This window comes from Schistosoma haematobium, chromosome 1 (genome assembly GCF_000699445.3).
Source record: "Schistosoma haematobium chromosome 1, whole genome shotgun sequence".
NCBI lineage: Eukaryota > Metazoa > Platyhelminthes > Trematoda > Strigeidida > Schistosomatidae > Schistosoma > Schistosoma haematobium.
Genome location: NC_067196.1, coordinates 16,979,458 through 17,003,178, shown reverse-complemented (window position 1 = coordinate 17,003,178; position 23,721 = coordinate 16,979,458). Strand labels below are relative to the sequence as shown.

The 23,721-nt window shown below is 36.1% G+C and overlaps 1 protein-coding gene across 2 annotated transcripts; it reads left to right on the top strand.

The window, feature by feature from the left end:
- Nucleotides 1–6,140: 6,140 nt before the first annotated feature.
- Nucleotides 6,141–22,259, top strand: MS3_00003768 (uncharacterized protein). 2 transcript variants are annotated; one of them, XM_051211631.1, is made up of 8 exons: nucleotides 6,141–6,560; nucleotides 6,592–6,956; nucleotides 10,410–10,738; nucleotides 11,855–12,051; nucleotides 13,303–13,616; nucleotides 15,100–15,252; nucleotides 17,394–17,552; nucleotides 21,812–22,259. In XM_051211631.1, the coding sequence occupies exons 1-8, from the start codon at nucleotides 6,548–6,550 to the stop codon at nucleotides 22,058–22,060; spliced, it is 1,779 nt and encodes a 592-aa protein (XP_051073272.1). In that variant the 5' UTR covers nucleotides 6,141–6,547; the 3' UTR covers nucleotides 22,061–22,259. The 2 variants fall into 2 exon arrangements, with proteins under 2 accessions (XP_051073272.1, XP_051073273.1); XM_051211632.1 differs by having other exon boundaries at nucleotides 6,141–6,956; nucleotides 21,812–22,258.
- Nucleotides 22,260–23,721: the final 1,462 nt, after the last annotated feature.

The window sequence follows — 23,721 nt, the reverse complement described above, 5'->3', positions numbered from 1 at the left end:
GTATGTTGATGACTGTCTAATCGCAAGTCCGGACAGAGAAACACATCTCAAGCATCTGGACCTTGTTTTCGAACGACTACAAAAACATGGCATTACTGTAAACGTTCAGAAATGCCAATTTGGAACCGACTCATTAGACTTTCTGGAACACACTATCGATGCTCAAGGTATCCGACCCCTTAGAACCAAAGTGGCGGCCATTCTGGATTACCCAGAACCGACCACCGTCAAGCAATTACGCACGTTTAACGGCCTGATAAGTTTCTATAGACGTTTCATACCGAAATGCGCATTACTTATGAAACCTCTGACCGACCAACTTCGTGGAAATGCGAAATCCATTAATTTGGACGACACCGCACGAAAAGCATTCTCCACAGTTAAGGAACTGATTGCTAAAGCAACAATGCTCGCACATCAGGACACCCGAGCACCCATTAGCATCGCAGTAGACGCATCCGACTCGGCAATCGGAGGAGTCTTACAACAATGGGTTAGCAACTCCTGGCAACCCTTGGCATTTTTCTCTAGAAGGTTGCTAGACACTGAATCGAGGTACAGCACATTCGGTAGGGAACTCCTAGCTATGTATTGTGCTGTACGGCATTTCCAACACTACATCGAAGGTCGTGAATTCACTCTTTTCACGGACCATAAACCGCTCACTTTCTCGTTAAGCTCTCCTTCTGACAAGTACTCTCCCCGTAAGTCTCGACAACTGGACTACATTTCGCAGTTTACTTCAGACATTCAACACATCTCTGGAGCAAACAATGTAGTTGCAGACGCTTTATCTCGCATAACTTCCTTGAACAGTTTCCAAGGAATCGACCTTCTTAAACTCGCCGAGCTTCAAAAAGAAGACAGTGATCTTCACCACGAGTTATCGTCCACAACACTTAAACTACGCATCAAACAGATGGGAACAGGTAAGGAAACCTTACTTTGTGACACATCTACAGGTAGGGATCTCCCAATCGTGCCGAAACATTATCGACGCAATGTCTTCAACACATTGCACAAACTTTCTCATCCAGGTGTTTGTGCAACCATCAAGCTTATAGCAGAAAGGTTTTGCTGGCCTGGAATGAATAAAGACGTGAGGGAGTGGGCACGCTCCTGTGTAAGCTGCCAAAAATCTAAGGTTATCAGACACAATAAATGTCCCCTAGGCTCGTTTAAAACTCCCGATGCTCGTTTCGACCATGTTCATCTGGATTTGGTAGGACCTTTACCAGATTCAAATGGATACTCTTATCTCTTAACCTGCGTAGACCGTTTCACTCGATGGCCAGAAGCAGTACCTATCAAGGACATCACTGCTGAAACGGTGGCCCGCACCTTCGTCGAACGATGGGTAGCAAACTTCGGTTGCCCTTCAACCATCACTACAGACCGCGGACATCAGTCTGAATCTGAACTTTTTCGTCGTCTGACCACACTTTTAGGAATCACTCGCTTCCGAACGACCGCCTACCATCCACAAGCAAACGGGTTGGTAGAACGTATTCACCGACAACTAAAAGCTTCACTATCAGCTGCAAACGTTTCACAGTGGACGGACGCTCTTCCACTTGTCTTACTAGGTATCCGCAATGCAGTGAAAGCTGACATTGGATACACTGCGGCTCAACTCGTTTATGGAACGATACTTCGACTTCCAGGAGAATTCGTGGATCCTTCATCCTCTTCAGTGAACATGGATCTAACCTCCTACACGAACAGGCTTACAAACGCAGTGCGTTCAGTTAAACCTGCTTCCACTCGACCTCAATCGACTGATGTTTTAGTTCAACCTGGCTTACGATATAGTACACACGTTTTCGTTCGTCGAGACTCGCATCGACGACCATTCGAATCAGCATACGAAGGACCTTTCAAAGTTCTTCAACGTGAATCTAAGTACTATATAGTCGATAAGAACGGAACCAACGATAGCATCAGCATCGATCGCTTAAAAGCAGCGTATTTAGAAGGAAATCCTATCTACGTGGATTTTCCTTCGGTACAATCGAACGACACGACTCCGACACTTATAATACCTCATCCGACAACCAACACACACGATGATACTTCGACAGTATCCGAAAATAAACTTAAAACGACGCGTTCTGGAAGAAGGGTGAGATTTCCAGGACATTTAAACGACTATTGCACGTAAGGCACTTCTCGACATTTTATATTATTTTTTTTTAAAAAAAACAATTTTAATATGCTTATATATTTTTATTTCTATTTAAAAAAACAAAACAAAAAAACAATTTTTCTAACGCTATTACGTGTTCATGAGTTTATTTTCCTTTTTTTTTCCGCCGACATTGTGTTTTTACGCACATACTGGTGTATTTCGACATGCACTTACATTTTTTTTTCTTTTCCAGGACGGCTGGAAAAGAACGATGACGTTTATGAGGATCCGAAATTTTCATTGTACATTTTCTTCTTTTACTATGTTGTACCTCCGTCCCATATAGTAAGGAAAGACGACCAGACGCTGCTAAATTTAGTAAGCTATCAGAAGAGTGTTTACCAACGACAAACTCGTTGGGTTTAAACTTCTGGCTGGCCACGTCTTAGGGTCATCACTGCCCCACTAGGGGGAGAGTGATCTGTAGCGGTAAATAAATCCCCAAACTAAATAGCTCTGTAAGTTTTCGACATTGGATGCTGACCATATGTTTTAGTGGACTCGTCTAGCTGAAGGCGCTCGGTCATGCATCCGCACCAGATCACGTGTGGTAACGCCGTGCTCAACATCAACCGCAATCGCTAGCCAGATTAGATCAGAGAATTCTGACATATTGGTCATCGCCAAATATACTCTTCCGATCTCCTCGACTCTGTCTTTTCATTTCTCTGGGTAGGAACGAAATATATTAGAAGGTGTTACTGGTAGAAGCCTTGTCAAACACTGAATACCTGTGACATCATCAATTATCTTACAAACACTCTGTGAGTGATTTAACCAGAATGTCTAGAATAACATTTCTGTGTTGATAGGAACATTTATTTATTACGCTTGGTAATTTAGCAGTTTATCTAATGTAATTTAGCCTTGATTACTGATTGATCAACTGTTGATTAAATAATTGAGTGGTAATATATTTTAGGTGAAAATGTTCATCTGAACCTATGATAAATCGATCATCATTACTAACTCGGTTAGTTTGTTTTGTTTCGACTGACTGATGGCGCGTTTCTAAATTGACCCCAACGTTTATTCGTCATTCCATACTGATTTAGTTTGAAAGCTACAAGTAGTGTGATGTGGTCGTTAATTTAGGCTAGGCTAAGAGTTACTTATGAATGATTGAGGGCATACGATCGGCAAACGATAGACGAGCTGAAAGATTGTTGGATCGATAAGGGTGTAGTATAAATAATACTGTGTTGGTCAGTGTAAAACTGTATATGGTGAAGCTAGGAATCCAGACTATGAAGTGCACTCGCTATTGAGCCAAAACGTTTATCCCTATCAAATGAGTGTCTCCAAACAACTGGAAAGAACAGGAGAGGTTAAACGCACTGCTGTAAGACTTGTCTGTCTCTTGTATGTCGCCAGGTGTGAGTTCATGTTGCACTTGTGTGTGGTTTACTTGTGTTTGCTGTGTCTTCTCTATGTTCGCAAACATCGTTCCAGGTTAAACAGGTGTCGCAAAGCTATTGGTTTAATGAGGAAAAGTTTAAACCCCCCTTTTGATGAGAAAGTGTCCAGGAAGGTGAGGCTCTGTACCACTGGTCGTAATAGCACTCCGCGTAACGATCAAAGTGTTAATATTCGGTTTGGAAGCAAAACTAACTATCCCAAAATTATTACATTAGACCAGACTACGTTCTTCTGTATAGCGTACAAAGCGTTATTGAGTTACTCATATTAAATTATATCGAAACACAAACTCTGCGCTTAGTTTAAACGGTTCTAATTTAAGAAAAAGAACAAATTATATCAAAAATACAAAATGCTTCAAACGGTACAGCCTGTGTTGTGCAGTCAAGTGTTTCTCAATGCACAAATCGGCGTACTAAACAACAATAGAAATCGTTAATGCACAAGTGTCCAATACCTGAAAATCAATAAAAGTCTTCCCAGAAAGATGGTATCAGATATCTACCTTCAGGGATTCCAGAAATCCTTCCAAGCAGATAGTCAAGGATCAACAGTCACACACTGGACCCCGACGTGACTTTGAGCTTGGTCAAACACAAGCTCATTGTCAACAGAAATATTAACAACAAAAGTAAGTCTTCGACCAAATCACATAGTAAGAGCACAGACGAGCAAGACTGGAGGACGCAAAATACGGTTAAAAGCGATCTGAATATAGGTTGAAATGCATGACCGGGAGAAGAAAAAACAACTGACTCTCTGTCCAATGAAATGCTATGGAGAAATTTTCAGCATTTCCTCTCCATTACACCCCTTTTTATGTCTCCAGTATCACCATAATGTGATCTTGTTCGTGGCTATATGGTGAGGGATTTGCAATTCATATCTGCATTCCGGAGTCAACGAGAATATTTTGGGGAAAGTGTGAGAGACATCTGTTCTTATTATTGTTGTTTAATATGGTGTTATTGCCATTGCGTTAATATTATTAAATCAGTGAAGAAACTCGCTGTAATTGTATAATGGTGATTGGAGGTAATCAATAGTAACCCTGCATCCGGGTTTCGTGCTACCTGGCACTCGTCAATAAGGTGTGTCTGTAATCTTCAGGAGGTTGGTGCTCTCTGGCGGATTCAATCCCGTGTCACTCAGGGTTTCCTGTTGACTAACTTCAACCACCATTCTATCTCAATATAGTGTACGCAATGTCAAGTCACCTAGACTAGTGGCCACATTGCAACTTGGTCGATAGCATTCGATCTGCACTAAGGAAGACTTGACACACATAACATTCATCATCATCTAGTGACCAGTCAATTGTGAATTTTCATAATTGCTAAATAAAGGCCGAATGTTGCGTTATGGTCTGTTTACTAGATAGGCTTTCACAATCGAGGACAGTCAGCAACAGTACACTCCAGTCTGCATAAGGATACCGACAGTCCCAATCGCGACAATAACTGATGAGGAATGCTCAGTATCGTCATGTTTGGTATAAATCAATTTGTCGTGAAAATCGTTCCAAGGTGTTCCTAAGGTTATGCAAAACCATAGTCTGAGAATGTAACAACTGAGTAGATACCACTGAAAGAAACGAAAGGTTTGGTGGACATCACTCAAGTTAAGTATAACTTATGAGGATTAAACAATCGAACTCCATCGAGAGGACCGTGAGGCAGTGTGCAAACCATACCCTTTAATTTGTTTTCTTTCTAAACCTTGGTTAGAATGCAAACTTCTATTTGTTCTTGGCGAACACCCAGTTTAAAATTCTACAAGTGGCGACTTCAAAGTTAAGATTCTCACCTGTTGGGATTTAAGCAACTCAAAAGATAGTCTACAGCGTATTAAATGCACCTAGATATCCTTCAGTATCTTTATTCAAATTAAGTTTTAGCACAGTCTGTTGGCACAATACTAGGAATTTAGAGGTGCACTATAATTATGAGTAATGATGTTTGGGAAATGGTCTGGAGAGAACCCCGACACGACATAATTGGTCAAAAGTGGAGTGTGAACCCGATGGTTCATTTAGTTGTTCCGCAACCACATCGACTATTCAAATAGCCTCAGGAGCAAGTTTTGTCATTTCAAGTATTCTTTTTACCATTTCACACACTTCAGTTAACCAAACTTCTGCCTAGTAATATGATCCTCACTAATTCCGGAAGCTCTAATGCGATGAGGCAAACTCGTATACTCACGTATAAACCCATAAATAACTACCAAAATGACTAGAATTATTACAATCGAATGGTTATATTATCACACACCGGGCGCTACTAAAAACCTGTTATCATGCTAAGACCACAAGAGATAAGTGCAAATAAATCAGTTGGCTTGTGAAAGCACATCATAAAGATATTGAATGTATTATCTAGAGACTATTTGCCGCAGTTAATTCCGTCTCAACACAAACTTACTAGATGTTCAATTCATAAAATGCTAACAGTCATGATTAAGCAAGAAGAAATAAATAAAAGATCAATTATCGGCATAGCTTATATATAAGTAACAGCTTGTTTGTTTTAATCTACTATTACGACAGTGTCTGTTTCGACAACAAACTTGCAATGGTTCGAGTTGAGCACTTTTGGCAAGATAATGGCAGGTTAATTTATGATATAAGTTCGCTTGAAAACATTACCGTCTCAAGCAACATAGGTTCCTTTTGCAACAGGCTTGAGAAATGTTTGCATGAGAAGTATATGGAACTTCTTAATAAGTTCGAAGATTGCTTTCCTAAAATAATAACTGGTACTCACTTCTTTTATTGGAGTTTCATAAGAATTAAAATTGCGAAGAACCATTTGGAGATGGGAGACACATTTAGCGGTAAATTTTACGCTGATAAACGCATAAACTTAAGCAAACGAAATCGTGTATCCTTGTGTCAATGGCAATGGAGCTTGTTCAAATGTAGATTCACTCATCCAAAAAATGACCATCGAAGGTAAATTCATTTTAAATTTGATTACGTGAAGGTTCATCGGAGATAAATGTTTTTTCATCCAGCGAGATAGTTCTTTTCAACATGCTTGCTGGTGTTTTTCAAATATTGTTCAATGTACTGGCTATCATTCACGTTACAAATATCACAAATAAACAGTCTTTGCCAACTTACAAGGATCCTTTGCATTGGCTTTCTTGTGCTCAAAGGGTTTACAGACTATATACACAGCAAAGTCCACCTAATACCGGTCCAGAATTTCTGGATACATTATTACGTTCAAAGTCAAATCGGATAAATGAATTCCAAGAGTCTGGAAGCCTAAACAAACAAAATCTATCAGCTTGTCGTTTGATGTTTGAACATGAATACACAAAAACCATATTTATACTCGCACAAGTTTGTTAAATTTTGATGATACCTTTTTTATTCATGCAAAATGAATTTTTGGGTATTTTCTGAATTACGTACCATTTCGATTACTTGGAATGTTGTCATTAGAGAAAATTAAGATCTGTTTGTGGTGATAAAAAGGATACACAATTGAGACACTCATATTTGACGATTTCGCCCACGCCTATCTGTCTACTATCCTGTCAGACCACGAGTTTGGGTCAATCGGCAGGCCATTTTAAGGCTCAGTTTGACTGACTGTTAGCTACCCAACATCTCTGAAGAACTTTACTAAAAAATCAACACACTTTACCTAACTCTTAGCTGAATTAAAAGGACCACATTCAACGTCAGGGGAGGGAAAACAACAGGGACTTAAATGTTGGCTACATGGGTCTTTAAGCAATGTGGTTCGCTTTGAGTATCTGGATTGACTGGATTATCAACTAATTTTTAAGAGCTGCACTTAACTTCATGTGACCCGGAAGATCACTGATCCTTTCAGTTTATTGGGCAGTAGAGAATTTCATTGTAATAACAATAGAGGAGTAAAGTTAACTAATTTGATATCTAAAATATAAATCTTAGCAATCATTCAACTCCTATATTTAGCTCTTGAATAAAAATGTCTGCAGAATCGGTTAGATATCTGGCCATAAATTTGTTGGCCAAGTCTTTATAATCCTTCTGGTTTTCAAATAGATACACTTAAGGACTCCCGATTGTACTCATATTTCTGCACCTTAAAATGCCAATTTATTACACCGACCGAGGAGTTTTATGACAGTGTTTGTCACTGAGTGGTGTACTTGCGAAGTAAATAAACCTTATGAATGGCTTCTAATAAAACATTTCTGGTCGCATCAAAGATTATCGTGAACTTTTACGGGAGATATCAATCTTAATTGGTGTTTGTCAGGATTTCTCAATATCCCTACTCTCATTTACTTGGTCATATATATCCTCCTAGTAATCATATTTTTTCATATGACTTTATAGGGACCGATCTGTCAGGTAGTTAAATTCTTGATCTATAATACTTAGATGACTAGTTGTATTTGGCTAATAAGCTGGCAGAATGCAGTCTTTTAATGTTTGGAACGTGTCTTGGTACCTTTAAAGGCAAATTATTGATTTAGTACTGGTCTGTGCCACTGTTTGAACTGATCATAAGAAGTGGTAAAGTTGAGTATACTGACCACTTTTCTTATATTGTAAATCTTATCAGCTTTGGTGGGTTGGCGTCTTAACCAATTTTGCATGGATTCAGAAAACTGGCTTGACGTTTTGTGCTTGCATTAATTATGACATCAGCGAGATTTATGTCCAGCAACCACAGGCATAGTATATCACATAGCGGTTTGCGCTGTATTACTCTGCGGATTAGGAACATGGTCGGTCACAGTAGACTATACGTGTAGGCTTCATGTGTTTGCTTAATCGTAGGTATCTTCAAGACATTACTCATGTGTCATAAGATGGCTAACTGAGTAAAGCTGGTGTTAGGCACAGGTTGCTAAGCAAATGATGCACATTGACTATTGAGGTTACGAACCTTCATCAATTGAGTTATGTTGCGAATGCACAAACATCGATTACCTCAACACGGGTTGTTGGTTGGTTAAGGGGTTGATTATAAGAAGGTTAGGCTCTGCCAAACCGAGAAATGAACCCAGTTTTTGGGGTCGTTGACAGCTGGTATAAGTCGTGTTGACAGATGGAGCATATATTGCATGGGTCTGTTTTAAAACTGCTATCAGTGGTTGAAGAATTTTTCGAGGTAACTCAAAAATCGGTTACGGTAGAATAGATTAATTTATTCATTATCTTCCTCTATATCGTGAATTTTAGTATCTCATTATATATATCTTCCGATTCCTTCTTGAACTACTTTCTCACTGTTTAGTCTCCCTTATCACCATTGCTACTACACCATTTTGATTTATTTCCTACTCACCTTGTTGATTTCATTACATTATACTGGTTTGGCAATGCACACTTATATCAAGATCTATATTAATTATGACTGAATGTCTACCATTTTAGTCGGATAAATAGACAATAAACTTTCTTTACTAGTTTTTCAAGAAAAAATAATTGTGTTGAATTAGTGCCTCATTATTAAATATTTTGTGACATAATAAAAGCCATCGATATGTTAATGATCAGGCTGGACTTTGATTAATATGTAGAGAGAACCAAATATCTCAATAAAGAATGTGTCAGGTTTCGTAACGAGGGGAACATATATTCATTTCGAGGTGATATATAAATTGATTGGAGTAAATCAGTGTTCTGTCGTAAGATAAGACAATATATAAACCTAATGAACTTATATTAGGTTTAATGGGAAATGAAATATGGTTTATTTTTGAAATTGTGATTTATAGCACTAAAAATGTAAAGTATTTTTTAGAAACGTTTGTTTTAATATTGCTTTTCATATTGTCATAGTTGTTAGACTAAATGTATCTATTTTGTATCTAAAAGTTCGCTGCTATTTCTGTCAAGCGTTTCGGGTTGATGAATCTCTTATTTACTACCACATATTGATATTTTGCTACAATGTGTGGTATCATAAGCGTGTCATATCTGTAGGTGTTTGTCAAATGACTATACTAAATGTCATCTGCCTTTGGGGTCAGGTAATATATGACAAGGAAATATTGGTTAAAAGGTCCATGCAATTATATTATATTCGTAGCTGTGAATTCCATCTCAGATAATTAAAAAATGTATCATTAACTAATCCAGTTGCAGTATGATACTACTTTTTGAGGATGAATAAGTTTCGTTTTTGATATATCTCTTTATTACAGACTTAGCTGAAACATTACTAGTGACTTTTCTGCAAACTGTTTTAATTTGCGGGACGTAGGTTTATTATATGATTTAATATTTGTTTTAGAAATAAAGACTGCGTTAGAAGTGTATCTCATCCTGAGAAAAGTGTCTGCAGCAGAACCTTATTGAATATATCTAGGAGAGTTACAATAATAACATATTCTGCATTATTATATTCATCTGCATATATTGATTCTAGAATAGTTAATCGTAATGTGTGTTTTATGGTATACAGACTCCTAAATCTATTCAGAGCGTACTATAGTAATACAAGTGGGACAGTGGTCAAAACGGGAAGAGACTGTAAACGCATGTGTATATATTGTATTCGAATTACAAATAGAGCGAGTGATTATGTACAAAGTAATTATTAGTTAATAAGAACAAAACAGATTTCCAGTAACCTTAAGCTTTTTTAAAAACGAAATTCTTGTAAAGAAGTCTCGTTGTTTAAAATGGATCTTTCTTGAGTTCATGAGTTCGTTTTCATACCATTCATAAGTACTGAACCGTTCCAGGTAAGTATTTAAAACACTTCCAGATATAAACCGAACCACGCGGTATATAAGCATTTTCACAAGTTAAAACTGACGAAATAATTTTTATTTTTTTTAGGTTCATCAGTTAATTGGGAAACGGGCTCAGTCGGCTAATTATTGTCAATTAACTTTGTTACGTCAATTGACATTCGGTAAATCTTTCAAAAAAGCTGTCAATAACTCTTCTCGTTTACAAAATAATATAATTCGTATCAAATCAGCTCATTCACTTAGAGATTTGGAAAATAGAAAATTTTCTGAACGACCTCCATACTATCTTTTCCAGAACTTTGATCCTATAGAATGGGCTACAAATGCTGTCGCTTTAAGCGACTATTTCTCATCAGTTGAAAATCAAAATAACTGCTATTATAAGACGTTCGAATGTTTATTATCAGCTGTTCAGTAAGAAAAATTATGTGTTTGAATCTATTTAATAATGACTTACCTATTTATGAACCAGCATATAAAAAGATGTTTGTTCCCGAACATTGTTCATTTTGTTATATGATAATGAAAAACAAAACCTTCAAGAGCATAGTAAAGAAATTTTCAAAAATCAAGGATTAATTCATAATTGCGGAACTGATTTCTTGATGGAGTTATGTTCTCTAAGCTGAATGGTTTAGTTGTATAGCTTTTATTGCCTCCCAGACAACATCATCAATACATACTTAAAAAGTTATGACATATCCTGATGATACCTAGTAACATATAAAAGTCCAGTGATAAAATCATTCAGTTAGGGGAGGTCATTTTCCTTAAGGTTATCATGTTCTACTAACATGTTCTACTTACATCTGATTACAGGCAGGTTCATAATTTAGTTTAGTCTAGTCAAATAATGCATTCTTTTCAGACTGTCCGAATACTAAACTTCATTGAAAATGATCAATGTCTGCCTACTTGTGAACAAGCTTGGAAAAAGCAACCCAGTTAGTAATTTTTGCTTTTTAAAAGCATTTATTCGATTGGTCATAAACTGTAAAAAACCTTCCCTTCAGATTTGTTAGTACTGATTCTCCAAGTTTAAAACTGTTCATTCCATCGTACGTTATTAAATAGTTTGATAATTTCTCGTTATCTAACACCTCAACCTTATAAGCTACTTAATATTTATATCCAGTACACAAGATTTAAGTCTCCTCATTATTAAGTGCAATTTATTGTGGCAAATTAAGCAATAAAGCACTTTTGTAATGAGTACAGTACCATTTATTTTGGATTGCAATTTTTTGAAAATCATTATTTAATTCTAATCTAAAGTAGCAGATAGTCTTGTAATACTTGTAAATCAAATGGTTAGTAATTTTAGTAAATTCTCTCTACACTTACAGTTATTAAATTGTGGATGATTTAACGATAAGTCTAACAGTGTTAGTCAATGAAGAATAATACTAAGTCCAGCTCTCATTTTACAAAATTACATTTTGGTCAGTAAATAAAAGACTACAAATCATCATATTTATTGGGAAAATAACGTTACAAACTAAATTATTTGTTTTTAAATAACTGTTTTAGTGTTGTGGAAGAAGCTAGGTTTGAAGGCAACATTCCATCCAGTCAAGTAGACAATACTTTAGCAAACATTTATCGTAATCTAGTGAAGATCAGTCTTGATCTACTTGAGAAAGGTACAAAACAATATGGGAACTTAGCTGATGAAGGAATAACCAGTGAAGACTCAGAGTTTAAGAAATATCATGAATTACAAAACGGTAAGTTAGTAACTGGTATTGAACAGAATCAGTTATAGACATTAATAAATATCAAGAATCAGTTGTACATTTTAAGTAGATCAACAAGCACATAAAGTACAAATCATCTGTACGCGTTCAGTTTCTTTCAAACCAAGTCATTGGTTAAAGGTGTTTGGTTCATGTTTATTTAAATAGTTAAAACCCAGTTTGGATAATTAGGCATACTTGGAGAAAGTTGGTTTTAAAGTAATATAAGTTCCCATTGTGCAAACCACAATAACATGCAACTAAACAATAGTGTTTTTAGTTAGACCAGTAAAACTTATGTCCGTATATGAACAATACTAAACTGATCAAGGCAATTTGGAGGCTAGCGATAACGACCGAAAAGACTGCATAACAACCATACTGGGTAAAAACAATAATTTTTAGTAGGATATCATGCATATTAGCAATTATAAAGAAAATAAACTGGATGGTAACATGAACAAATATTTCCTCACAGGAATCAACCCAAAAATTAAGAAAGTATACTTAGTAAAACAAGAGTCGTCAGAACTACCTAACAGAAAGTGCGCGAAGAATCCTTTTAAATGTGTACGTGGTAAAGCTAAGATTTTCTAGGAGTGAAGAAAAATAAACATGAGGTGGTAGGAAGAATGAGTAAAATTGTTTACCAATTTTTTTCAGCCAAATCAAAACAGGGATTACAAACTTATTGGGAATATGAAAATTACTACACCTGTAGTAAGATCGATTCATACTTATTATAATTATTTATGTATTCCCTTTTCACTATCATCATAGACTGGTTTAATATTTTTCGTATGAGGATATGGATATTACTATGTATTACAGTTAAGCATAGTATATATCCAGTTACCAATTTCTGAGCTGAACATTTTAAAACGAAGATAATCAAACTCAAACGCTTAAAATTGGTAACTTTAACTTGAGACTATTTGTACCATTGAATACAGTGCGTGGTGAAACATACTTACGCTCATCCATAGATGATAATAATAATAATAATAGTGTTTTCAAATTTCCATTTTCCGCTGAAGAGCATGCCACTGGAGAGTTACAGTTCAGACTAAACGTACAATTTGGAGCTGTTCATAAATAAATAGACAGAAGATTATAGAGTTAAAATCACTTAGAGTTGTATAGTTAAGGAAGCAGTGAGTAATCATAACTTTTGAATGAAAAGTATTTTGTTATTTATTTAGTGAAGACAAAGTATACTTTTGTCTGAATATTTACTTTTAGTTACTAAGTTTGGATCAATGTTTAATTTGGAGCTACAACCAATATTTACTGGATTATTAGACTATAATTTTAATGTAAAAAATTCAATTTCAAATGTGATTCCACAGAATAACGATTTAATTTACAAGTTAATTAGACCACCTACAAATTATGAAACAGCTTCTGGAATATTTCGCATTATATTAAATTGTTTAATGAAAGCTGAAAATTTTTATACACTACAAAACCATTGCACAGATGCAATTGCTTTGATTCAAGATCGAAGTAAAGCTTATAGCCTAATGACTGTTTTCGAAAAGAACATCAATAGACAGGTAATTATGACTATCATCTTTAAATTTGTGGCGATTATATTTACTTCATATTTCATACACATTTAATGTATGATTGTGTTGTGGTATTCCAAAGTTATATCTCTGAGTAACTAAAATGTTAACCATTTTATTTATTTATACTTGAACCTTGGGTGAGTTACCTGAAAATCTTCAGACAGGAAGCAAAAGTTAAGACCCTAATTTTGATTAGCTATCTGGGATGTTATTAAAAAATAACAAACAATAAATTACTGACTTATCATACTTCAGGATCTTTCAGAGGAGTATACTTGAATTATTCAATCGTTTAACTTGAGAATTACACGTTTTTAGCAAACACATAAATCTTGAGCCATTGGATTGTAATCCAGTGATTACCTTATTCAAGAATTTAGTCATTTCGTTTCTTCCCAATGTTAGGCATTAAAAAGAACGTTTAACCTATAGAGGTTACCGGTTGGCCTTCGATAACTTCTATTTATGAATGATTAAGGGTTCTTCTAATACAACTCATCAGGTGGGAACTCGAATAGACCAGATGTGTTTCATACAACAACACTTTAGCATTTATACTCCACATCCGAATAGGGATAGAGAAGATAAGTTTTTTTCAGGAAAACTTTGTATTCCGTTAAGAAGTCCGAAATTGATAGGGAATAACTATGTTTTTCAAAGAAAGGCCTTGATGCAAATGACAAAGGAAAGTGACAGTAAATATTAGGAAAATGCCATCAAGTTTATCCTTATGTGAGAGAACTAACATGTAATAAAATTCCTAGATAACCTGATCACTCCTTAGCATCCAACTATCTTCCGATATCATTATCAGGAATTCATTCGACCAGATATCTATTGAAAAGTACTTGTTATCATTTCAAACAAAATGTGGAAATCTCCGCTTATTAAGTTCAGATATTTATTTTATGTTATCAGATTAAACATCGATACTAATGATAATGTGTCACTGATTTGTAAATAAGTCTTGTATCACACTCTTTCTTCACTTTAGATAATTTTAGGACCATTAGTTTCCAATAAAAATGTTAGTATTAATGAAAACAGTCAGTAAAATGCAATAATAATATTTCCAAACCTTTCAGAAAACTTCTTTTTGGCATACATTGAAATCGTAATCATTCGAAAATATATTTTATAAGTGTTTTACAGCAGTCAATATCTCCCTTGCATCGTTAATCACAAAAGTCTTTTACCGGCTCAGCTATCTATTATAACTATTTTTTCCTTGTTATACGTAAGATACATGATTTCCAATGTATTCATCTCTAGTTTTTTCTAAGGATAAGCAAGGAGAAAAAATCTACCAGTAGTTGTATTATTGCCGTTCAAGTTTTCCAGTATTTAGCATCGGATTATTGTGTAAGATTTTTTTGCAATACTGAATAACTCATGTACAAAGTTTACCTATACACTTCCTATGAATAACTTTTGCTATGCATCACATTATTTTTCTTTAAATTTCTAGTGTTGTATGCATAAACGACGGATAGACATGTTAAATAATGTATTAGGACAACTAAATCCGGATCACTACTTACACGTATGTCGCCAGTTAACATTCGAACTAGCAGAAGCTTTGGGTACATTACGTGATTTGAAAAGGAAACTACTCGATGAGGTTGGTTGGATGTATTGCCTTATAACTGATTTCTTTAAAATTAACTTAAAGAATGTTGATAACAGTCGCTGAGTATTTATCACTCTTATATTTTTATCTTACTATACATATTAAATTCTGTTGACTTTGTTGTATTACATGCTGCTGTCACACTTCCTTCCCTTACGGCAATTTATCTGTCGTTGCTAGGTCTCCTACATTTCTCTACATGTCAGTTGTCATCGATCTGATTCTCCGTGGTTTTATCTGGTGAAACCCATTTGGGTTTGTATATGGGTTTGTGGGAGAAAATGATGTCATCTAAAACCATTTTGTTGGAAGCATATAGATTTGAAAGCCATTATTCTCATTGCTTACTCCCAGTCCATGTCGCTTTATGATATCTTCATATCTAGTGCCGTCCATCCTGACCTTAGCGTTTTATCCTCTCGTCATCACCTCGCAAAACTGACCTTTATAATCTCTGCTAATGCCCTTATTAGTCATGTTGCGTTCCATAATATGCGTTGGAATTTTTCCTCCTTTTTAAAGAATGCTTTAGTTATCCTAGAGCCGTGTGATTCACATGCCATAATAGTCTTTTCGCACTTCTTTGCACAGCATCAGTCCAACTACTTGTTTACAAGGCATCTTCTTCATGGCTACATCACTCTCTAGGGTCTAGCCTAATCTCTTGTCCTTGCGCCCTAGGGTTCCACATATTCCAAGATACTTCGAGCTATATTTTTTTATTTCCTTAGTAACTTAAATGATCCTCTTAGTCTTTGATTGTCCCTTAGGGAGTTGAGGTGTTAATCACATGCCAAAACCTCCTTTATATGGTCTTGAAACCAGCAGGAACCCTTAAAAGGCTCCAAGCGGAGTTATGTTGAGTGAAATGGTTGGACAATTTTTCCTTTCACACATTTATTTCGAGGTTCTTTTTTGAGATGTCTAGTACCATCGAGTTACACAGATATGTATCTGGTTTTAGGTTTGCTTCATCCATAATACCAGTACATTCCTAAGCATTTTTCTGAATAACATTTTTTTCATTGTATACATTGATTTGTCGAATATTACAAAACAACCTAGATGTATCTGGTACGTTAACAGTATTGTGCCACCAAAACTTGGGATTCCCTTGTAAAATCAGTTTATTTTTAGTACCATGAACTAATCTCCATACTTGTGACAGAGCAAATTAATTTTTGAAGATATAAAATGTTACTAAAAGTAAAGCTGAATAATGAATGAACATGTACTATTGAAGAATTCTTAGAGCAATATATTACAAAATCTGTTTTAGCTGTAAAGTTTTAGTTTATATAAGAAGTCTTAATTAAGACTTACCCTTTCTCCAGTTACGATAATTTTCTAATTTCTTTAATTTGTATCTTGCTACGAGGATTGTTTTGAACTGCTCTGATGCATTCACTGAGTGTGACACGCTGGCCATTTTACAGAATTTTTAACATTAAAATGACTGCCGTTATAGAATCCAACGAATTCAGTATATTATCTTCAACTATATCTGGAATAAATCGGCAGACATTTTAAGAAATAGGATCATTCATTAAAAAAAAGAAAGATAAAACTTGCACTGCAAAGTATGTGTTGGAGGGGTTGTATCTTTATAATCCCTCTTAAGAGATAAACAAGTATTTCAATAATATATTTGTTTTAAAAAAGATTGGTCATCTGAGCTGTTGGTATAATATTTTAAACTCATTTAATAGTGTTTATAGGATGATACGAAATACTAGTGGTGAATGATATCATATAGACAACAAGTGAAGATTTTCAAACAAGAGATAGGTAACTAGTGTCGTTTTCAGTTATATCCGTCTAAAGCCAAAACAAGAATTTAGAAAAACATAATTTTAAATCCATTCAGATTGAAAATGACTTAACTAGTGAATTTATATTAATAACCAATTAATCGAACAGAAATATACTTAAAATATATCTGAGAGGGTAAAAATTCCTAGTTAATAGTTAGGATGTTTAAAAGCTTGAACTGATAGTCTCTCGAATGATCTTTTACTTGATTTTAAGACATTGGCATATCTCAGATGTCATTGTGATTACTATGTATTTTGGTTAAACTAATGACTAATAACTGATATCACCCATGCATGTATATACTTATTCTTCAATAGATCCCACTAAAAGAAGGTCAAGTTTCAGCACACTATGCGCGGAAATCAGATGATCTTGCAAAGAGTGCAATATCCGTTTATAGAAATTTCTTAGGATTATACGGAGTTCAGTCTGGGACGACAATAAATTTCAGTGACGATGATATAAAACCACTGATCGTAAGTTAGTCTTTTAACTGTTCAGGAAAGGAATTTTAAGATATTCAAACGGATTTAGATTTTTTTCGCCAAGTACCAATATCAGCGGTATACCATTGTAAACCAAGGGGAGCCTTACTGATGTTTAACCTTAGTTTTCAAATAAACAGTATTGCATCCATAACGCCATTTGAGGTCAATTTACGTTCTTCAGGTCACCTAGCGAGTAAATTAAATTAAGACCACTGAGTTAGAATTCGAAGACTGGTATTTCTACATTCATTTAGTTTATGATATTGCACAACGGCCATCATGTGCTTTCAGTTGCATCTGTCTCACTTAGTAGTGGTCGAATCCAACAGATGCGGACTCCTGATAAGTCCTTAATATAAAATAAACGGTTGTTCACTTATACTTGGTCTCTAGTGATTCTTTGGCTGATTTCATCTCGTGATGACAAATAATTTTAGATCGAGCTTTCATTCTCACCAGTCCTTATTTGAATAATAATAATAATAATAATAATAATAATAATAATAATAATAATAATGAAGGAATTTTTCACAAATTTCAACTCAGTTTGCATCGAAAATTAATAAAGTAATTCGAACTTTTTAAACCGCCCAAAAGTCAGTTTCTCAGTCCTAACATTATGCTAAACATTTGTGTTCAAACGTAACTTTATTGAACGTTTACTATGTTTAAATGTTACGGTTTGAATTCAACAGTCAATTTCGTAATGCCGATTTTATCATATTATAGTTCGTCTTGCTTCTAACTGTTCTTCAAAATAGTAGCGAACTGTATACCAGTGAAAAAAAATGTACGTGTATATTTAATTTACTAGAATATTAATCTGGTGAACGATTAAACTGATCAACTAGAAGTGAAAAAGTTCGTGTCACTTTTAGGAAGGTTGTCGAAAGTGATTTACGAGTTCTGTAGATAAGTGACTAACATAATCACTCCGTCAACTAACCGTTAGATGCTATCAAAATTATATTATTGCTTCCAAATATGATGGGTTGTTGCTGTGGCTCAGAGTTTTTTCACGACGATTTATTTAAATGATGTCTTTAGTTAACTGAGTAGTATTAGTAAAGAGATACAAAATTAGTTTAAACAGCTCGTTGAGATTTTTGTTAGCGTTAGACAAGGGTTTTCATCCAAAATGGTTCAAATGATTGTGAACGCAATAGAAGAAGCGTTCGCTTAACGGGTTTCCATGTCAAGTAATCATGGACCGTCAATGCCTCCATGCAGGAAACTAGCTATATTAACGATAAAAGAGGAAAAAGAAATCGGTAAATGATTGTAATTTACTATCCTTAGTCCTTAGGAATATGTCAGGTTTCCTCTTAAAGGACTCTTGGGAAGTCGTCTGGACTAGCTCATCCTGCAGCGAATTCCAGCATTTGACAACTCTTAATGAGTAGGTATGTTTACAGTCCATTCTGTTGTGTTGTGTCTCCAGTTTCTGGGTGTTACCCCTTGGGTTTGTGTTGGAAATAAACTTGAATTTCAGCCCTGAACTGATTTCGTGGCTTGTTCAAGAGTTTCCTTATCCTTTCGGAGTGAGGGAGGAAATACTTTCTTCGTACTCTAAATGGGGACAAATAAAACTGTCAAAGAATATGTAGAAATTTTTTCGGTCAAACTGGCCAAAAATGCGCTTCAATTTTATCAGTGCAAGGTTTACTCGAAAGGCATTTTTGTCACAGTTAGCGTAAGACTTTAAATTGCAGGGTACCAGCACTCCTAAAGCTTCTCCAACTTGGGATACTTCTAGAGGGAAGTTGTAGCTGTAGTCCGGACAAATTTGTCGATAAGCTTTATCTGGTACTGAAGCCTGTCTTCTCTTATTGCCTTCGTGCATATGTTCCTTTTATGTTTGTATTGCCTGTATGCATCGTTTGTATTCTGCCCAGTAGTGCTTTTTGCGGCTTAGCAAACCAAGGGTGCAGTTCCTGATGGTTGTAGGTCGCTTGTAGATTTTAGAGACAATTTGACGGCCTTGTAGCACATAAGATCGTGTTCAGTAGGAAATCTCAACGAGCATCAAGTTGAGGGTGAACTTCCTAATCCACCTACTGTAGATTGTCCCGTAAAGCTGACACATCTAACCGTCTGAAATTCCATTGCCTGTTGTTGGTGGGATGCCTTAGCTCGGCTTCGCTGATAAAACTAAAGACTGTGACGGCATGATCACTCTTCCCTAAGGGAGGCAGAATTGAGGGGTTTTCAGTTAGGTATTCTCCTTTCGTAAATACCCGGTCTAAGCGAGACGGCATCTGACTGTTTCTCCAATGATCTGCCGACTTCATATTTTCAAATAATCTCAGCACCTCAATAACTGAATAACCGAGATTCAGTAGAGTTTTCACCTCCAATAAACGTTTGTTCCGCGAAATTCACTTTAGGAAGATTGAAGTCCACTGACATCAGGACATGAGGGAATACGAGACGAGTAGAGTGAGATAATCCTCCTAGCATACGTTTGTCTTATCGATGTCAGTAGTGGCCTCCCTGTAGATGACTCCAACTAGACACCTCAAGGTTATAGACAATCTTGCTGAGCACCATACGGACTCATCAAGATTGATAAACTCTTGTCTGTGCACTTGATGTACCTTCAGGCAAGATCGTAAGTACAAGCCCACTCCGCCCTCGATTCCTGTATTTCTATCATTGCGAAACAAAGAACTCCCGGGTATTGTTAGCTCCTGGTCCGTAAACTGAGAAGATATCCAAGTTTCAGATATTTCTATCATATGAGCATTATTAGTATTTCTGAATTCACATAGCTCATCCATTTCATTCGATAAACTCGCAGCGTTCATAAATAAGCGGTTTATGCTTTCAATTTGAAATGCGTGAGCTTTCCCGTCCTGTTTATTTGCATGGGTCTTGTGTTAATGGACAGGTAACCTACGTACACAGGGTTTCCCGAGTTGGTAGCTCCTGTCCTTTCCACATTTTTTATGATCTAGACAGTTCACAAGTAGAATTGTCAGTTCCAACTTGCCTTTGTGTTTGATCCTGGTGTCATGTGGACTATCCAGATGCATATGGATTCCAATTGGCAACCTGTGTCTGTGGTCACAAAATGCTTCCAAATTTGCAGCCTCCATATGAGGGGTGGGAAGGTTATCTCTATCATCCGGGATCTAGAATCTCCGTCATGATTATGAGGGAATCATCGCGAACCGTTACTGTTTTCCCAAGTTTTCGTGTACTTTCAGGTTGAGGACCTTTTTGTTTGGAGGTCGAGGCGTGTTTCCGATACCTACGCTCTTTGCTGACCGGTTAGACATTCTTGGGGGTAGATTGTGCGGCCATGTCTTCAGTTGACTTCACAGCAATATTTGGGATGTTTAGCTTCTTAGACTTTGACACCCGGTCCTTTTTAACTTTGTTAACGGTGTCCAACACCTGCAGAGTTTTTGTGGACCACCATTGCATTCGAGAATCCTGTGCTGTTGCTCAGCGAAACCTCAGCACCCGTGTTACACGTGACACACACCCACTTATGATTGGACTTACTAAGTCTGTTGTTGGCGTTTACTGTAATGTCTGTGGACGCTTTATGTAACCAACCTTTGCAATGGTCACACTGCATGCCAGATATAACAGCAAAAGGGCAAGTGGGTAGCTTGCTTGAATTCTTCGTGACTATGACGACTTAAATTGTTATATAGATCCCAGGAAAAGTTTACGACCATAAAAAAACAGTTCACTAAAAATGGATAAAAATTGGTGGTACAAAAAGTTAGGATAAACTGAAACTAGGCTTGACATGAAAAACCGGATAGTAAGCTGAGGAAAAACCACAGTTATTTATTAAATTGGCTAAAACTCAGAAAGTAACTTACCAAACGTAAAGCTGAGGGCAGACTCATTAGATCAGAAATGGTACATTTGTTGCGTAAGGACACAGCAAAAGTTTGAGGTATACAAATCACGTTAAGACTAAACTTCCCGTTCTTAAAGCGCGTGCGTGTTGATTATGTTTGCGTATTTCATAAGACTGGGATACACAGGCATAACTGAACACGCGTATTTGTTAACTAATGATGACATGCTTAGTAGTTCATACAACAGAGCTTCTACAAAACCTTCATCCCCATTAGTAGCTTTAAATACTTTTGAGCACTGAGGCTCTACCACTAAAGTTTAGTATTAATTATAATCATATCGAGGAAGATAGGCATATAAATGTTTAGGAATATTTGAAGTGGTCATCTAGAAAACATCATTTGAGCAAATGATCTTTTTTTCAGGTGACATGTCTTCATACTGCTCGGCTCTATTCTCAACTTATTTCGACCTGTACTACAGAGAAAATTCAAAATTTAACAAAAGCTTTAGAATTTTATGTACAACTGGTTGCTATCGCAGAAAACCATATAAAACGTGATGCCTTGACGCCGATAAAGGATTGTGAGGAATTAAGAATAGCTAAAGAAATGGTCGTCTTATTACCGGTTAAACTCAGCCGACTATCTCAAGGTGAAATCTTATCTGATTAGCCGAAACCAGGCAAATAACTGTCCTTCATTTAATGTATATAAACTTTGAACTGACTTATGTTTGTGTAACCGATTATGGAATAACCATTACCTGGTTCGTGTTTAAATACTCCAACATTTGTCCTGTAAACAGTTTTCGGTACCATGCTCGCCTTCAGTCAATTTATTACCTATATTACTAAGAGAACTCTGAATATCCTTGTCTTTGTCTTACTGTTCATTGGGTTCAACAAAGAGTGGGTTTAGTAAACAATGCACATTTATCTCTGATTAGTGCGTCTATGAGGTTAAACAAAGTTGTGAAAACTGTCAGCATTGGCTTACTGTGTCATCCAAGACTTGCGAGTTATTGGTTTGCAATCGAAAACATTGTAGTGACCAAGCGGTTCATTATAAATATCCGTATCTCAAAAGTGAACTTGGAATGGTATATATTCAAACAGCTAAAGGAGCATCTTTTCGAAGATGAGGGTAGCCTAACTCTACCGTCCACATTTGAGCCGCTAGATGAATGTGAACTGACGTTGCAGTCTGCGTTACACTGCGTAGACTTCAGTAAACACAAGTCGAAAATACCTCCTTTTCTCATTTTACTCAGGGAAACTTTTCTGTAGAACGGTACGTTACTATTAATACCAAATTATTACTACCCAGAAAAAAGTTACTGATTTCACACAAGTGTCGGGTGTTACCATACGTTATGGATCAATCCGAATATTTTATCCTGTTAGATTTCACCAAGAGTCCATGACATACGTACCATTTATATGTTGCCACTATATAAATTCAAGGTAATACCCAATATACCATGTTCAGCTGAAAAAATGTTTACCCTTACTACGCATAATAGGCCCTTTTTAGATGGAAAGTTTAGGACAATATAAGCACTGAAATCCACCGTCCTCAAGATGAACGATCTTATAAGCAAGTTATTAAAGCACAAAAGTTACATTGAATACGTACATATGAGAAGCTAAAATTTTGGTTACCCTAATTCTGAAGGTCCATAGTGGCAAATAAATCCCTGGAATAAATAGTTCTGTAGGTTTTCAACATTTATGCTGAACTCATTAGTTTTACTAGATGCACTATAGCTGAAGAACCTTGGTTACGCATTCGAGCCAGATCACAAGTGGGTGCTTTGTGCAACGTGTCTCTTGCACCTAAAAGCCAGCTTATACTAAACGCTTCTGAACAAGTTGAGAGCCATCCCACACATATCTCCGAACTCATTCATTCCTGACCTCCGATTTGACTGGGCTGGTAATCTTCCATTATAAAGATGTTGTGGACAAAGGTACTGGCTAATACTGGATACCTGTGGCATCTTTATCAAACCACTCAGTGATACTTATCATAATTCCTTTAAAATATTTTGGCTGCAAATTTTGTTTAATTTTACCCGTAATAATAAAGTTGTACGATTACGTTGTCCGATACAGAGATGTTCGACCCACACACCCGTATATTCACTTTAGGATATAATATCTGGCAGATTATGTGATGGTCAGTTGCATTAAATCAGTTTTGTTGTATAATTTACACCCAGTGGCGCGATTTAGTCGGGTGCTTTGCATGTCAATCCATATAATATCCAGTTGGCCGTCCAGTTATCTCTTTATCGGTCATATTTTATTGATACAATCTATTAATATTTGAGA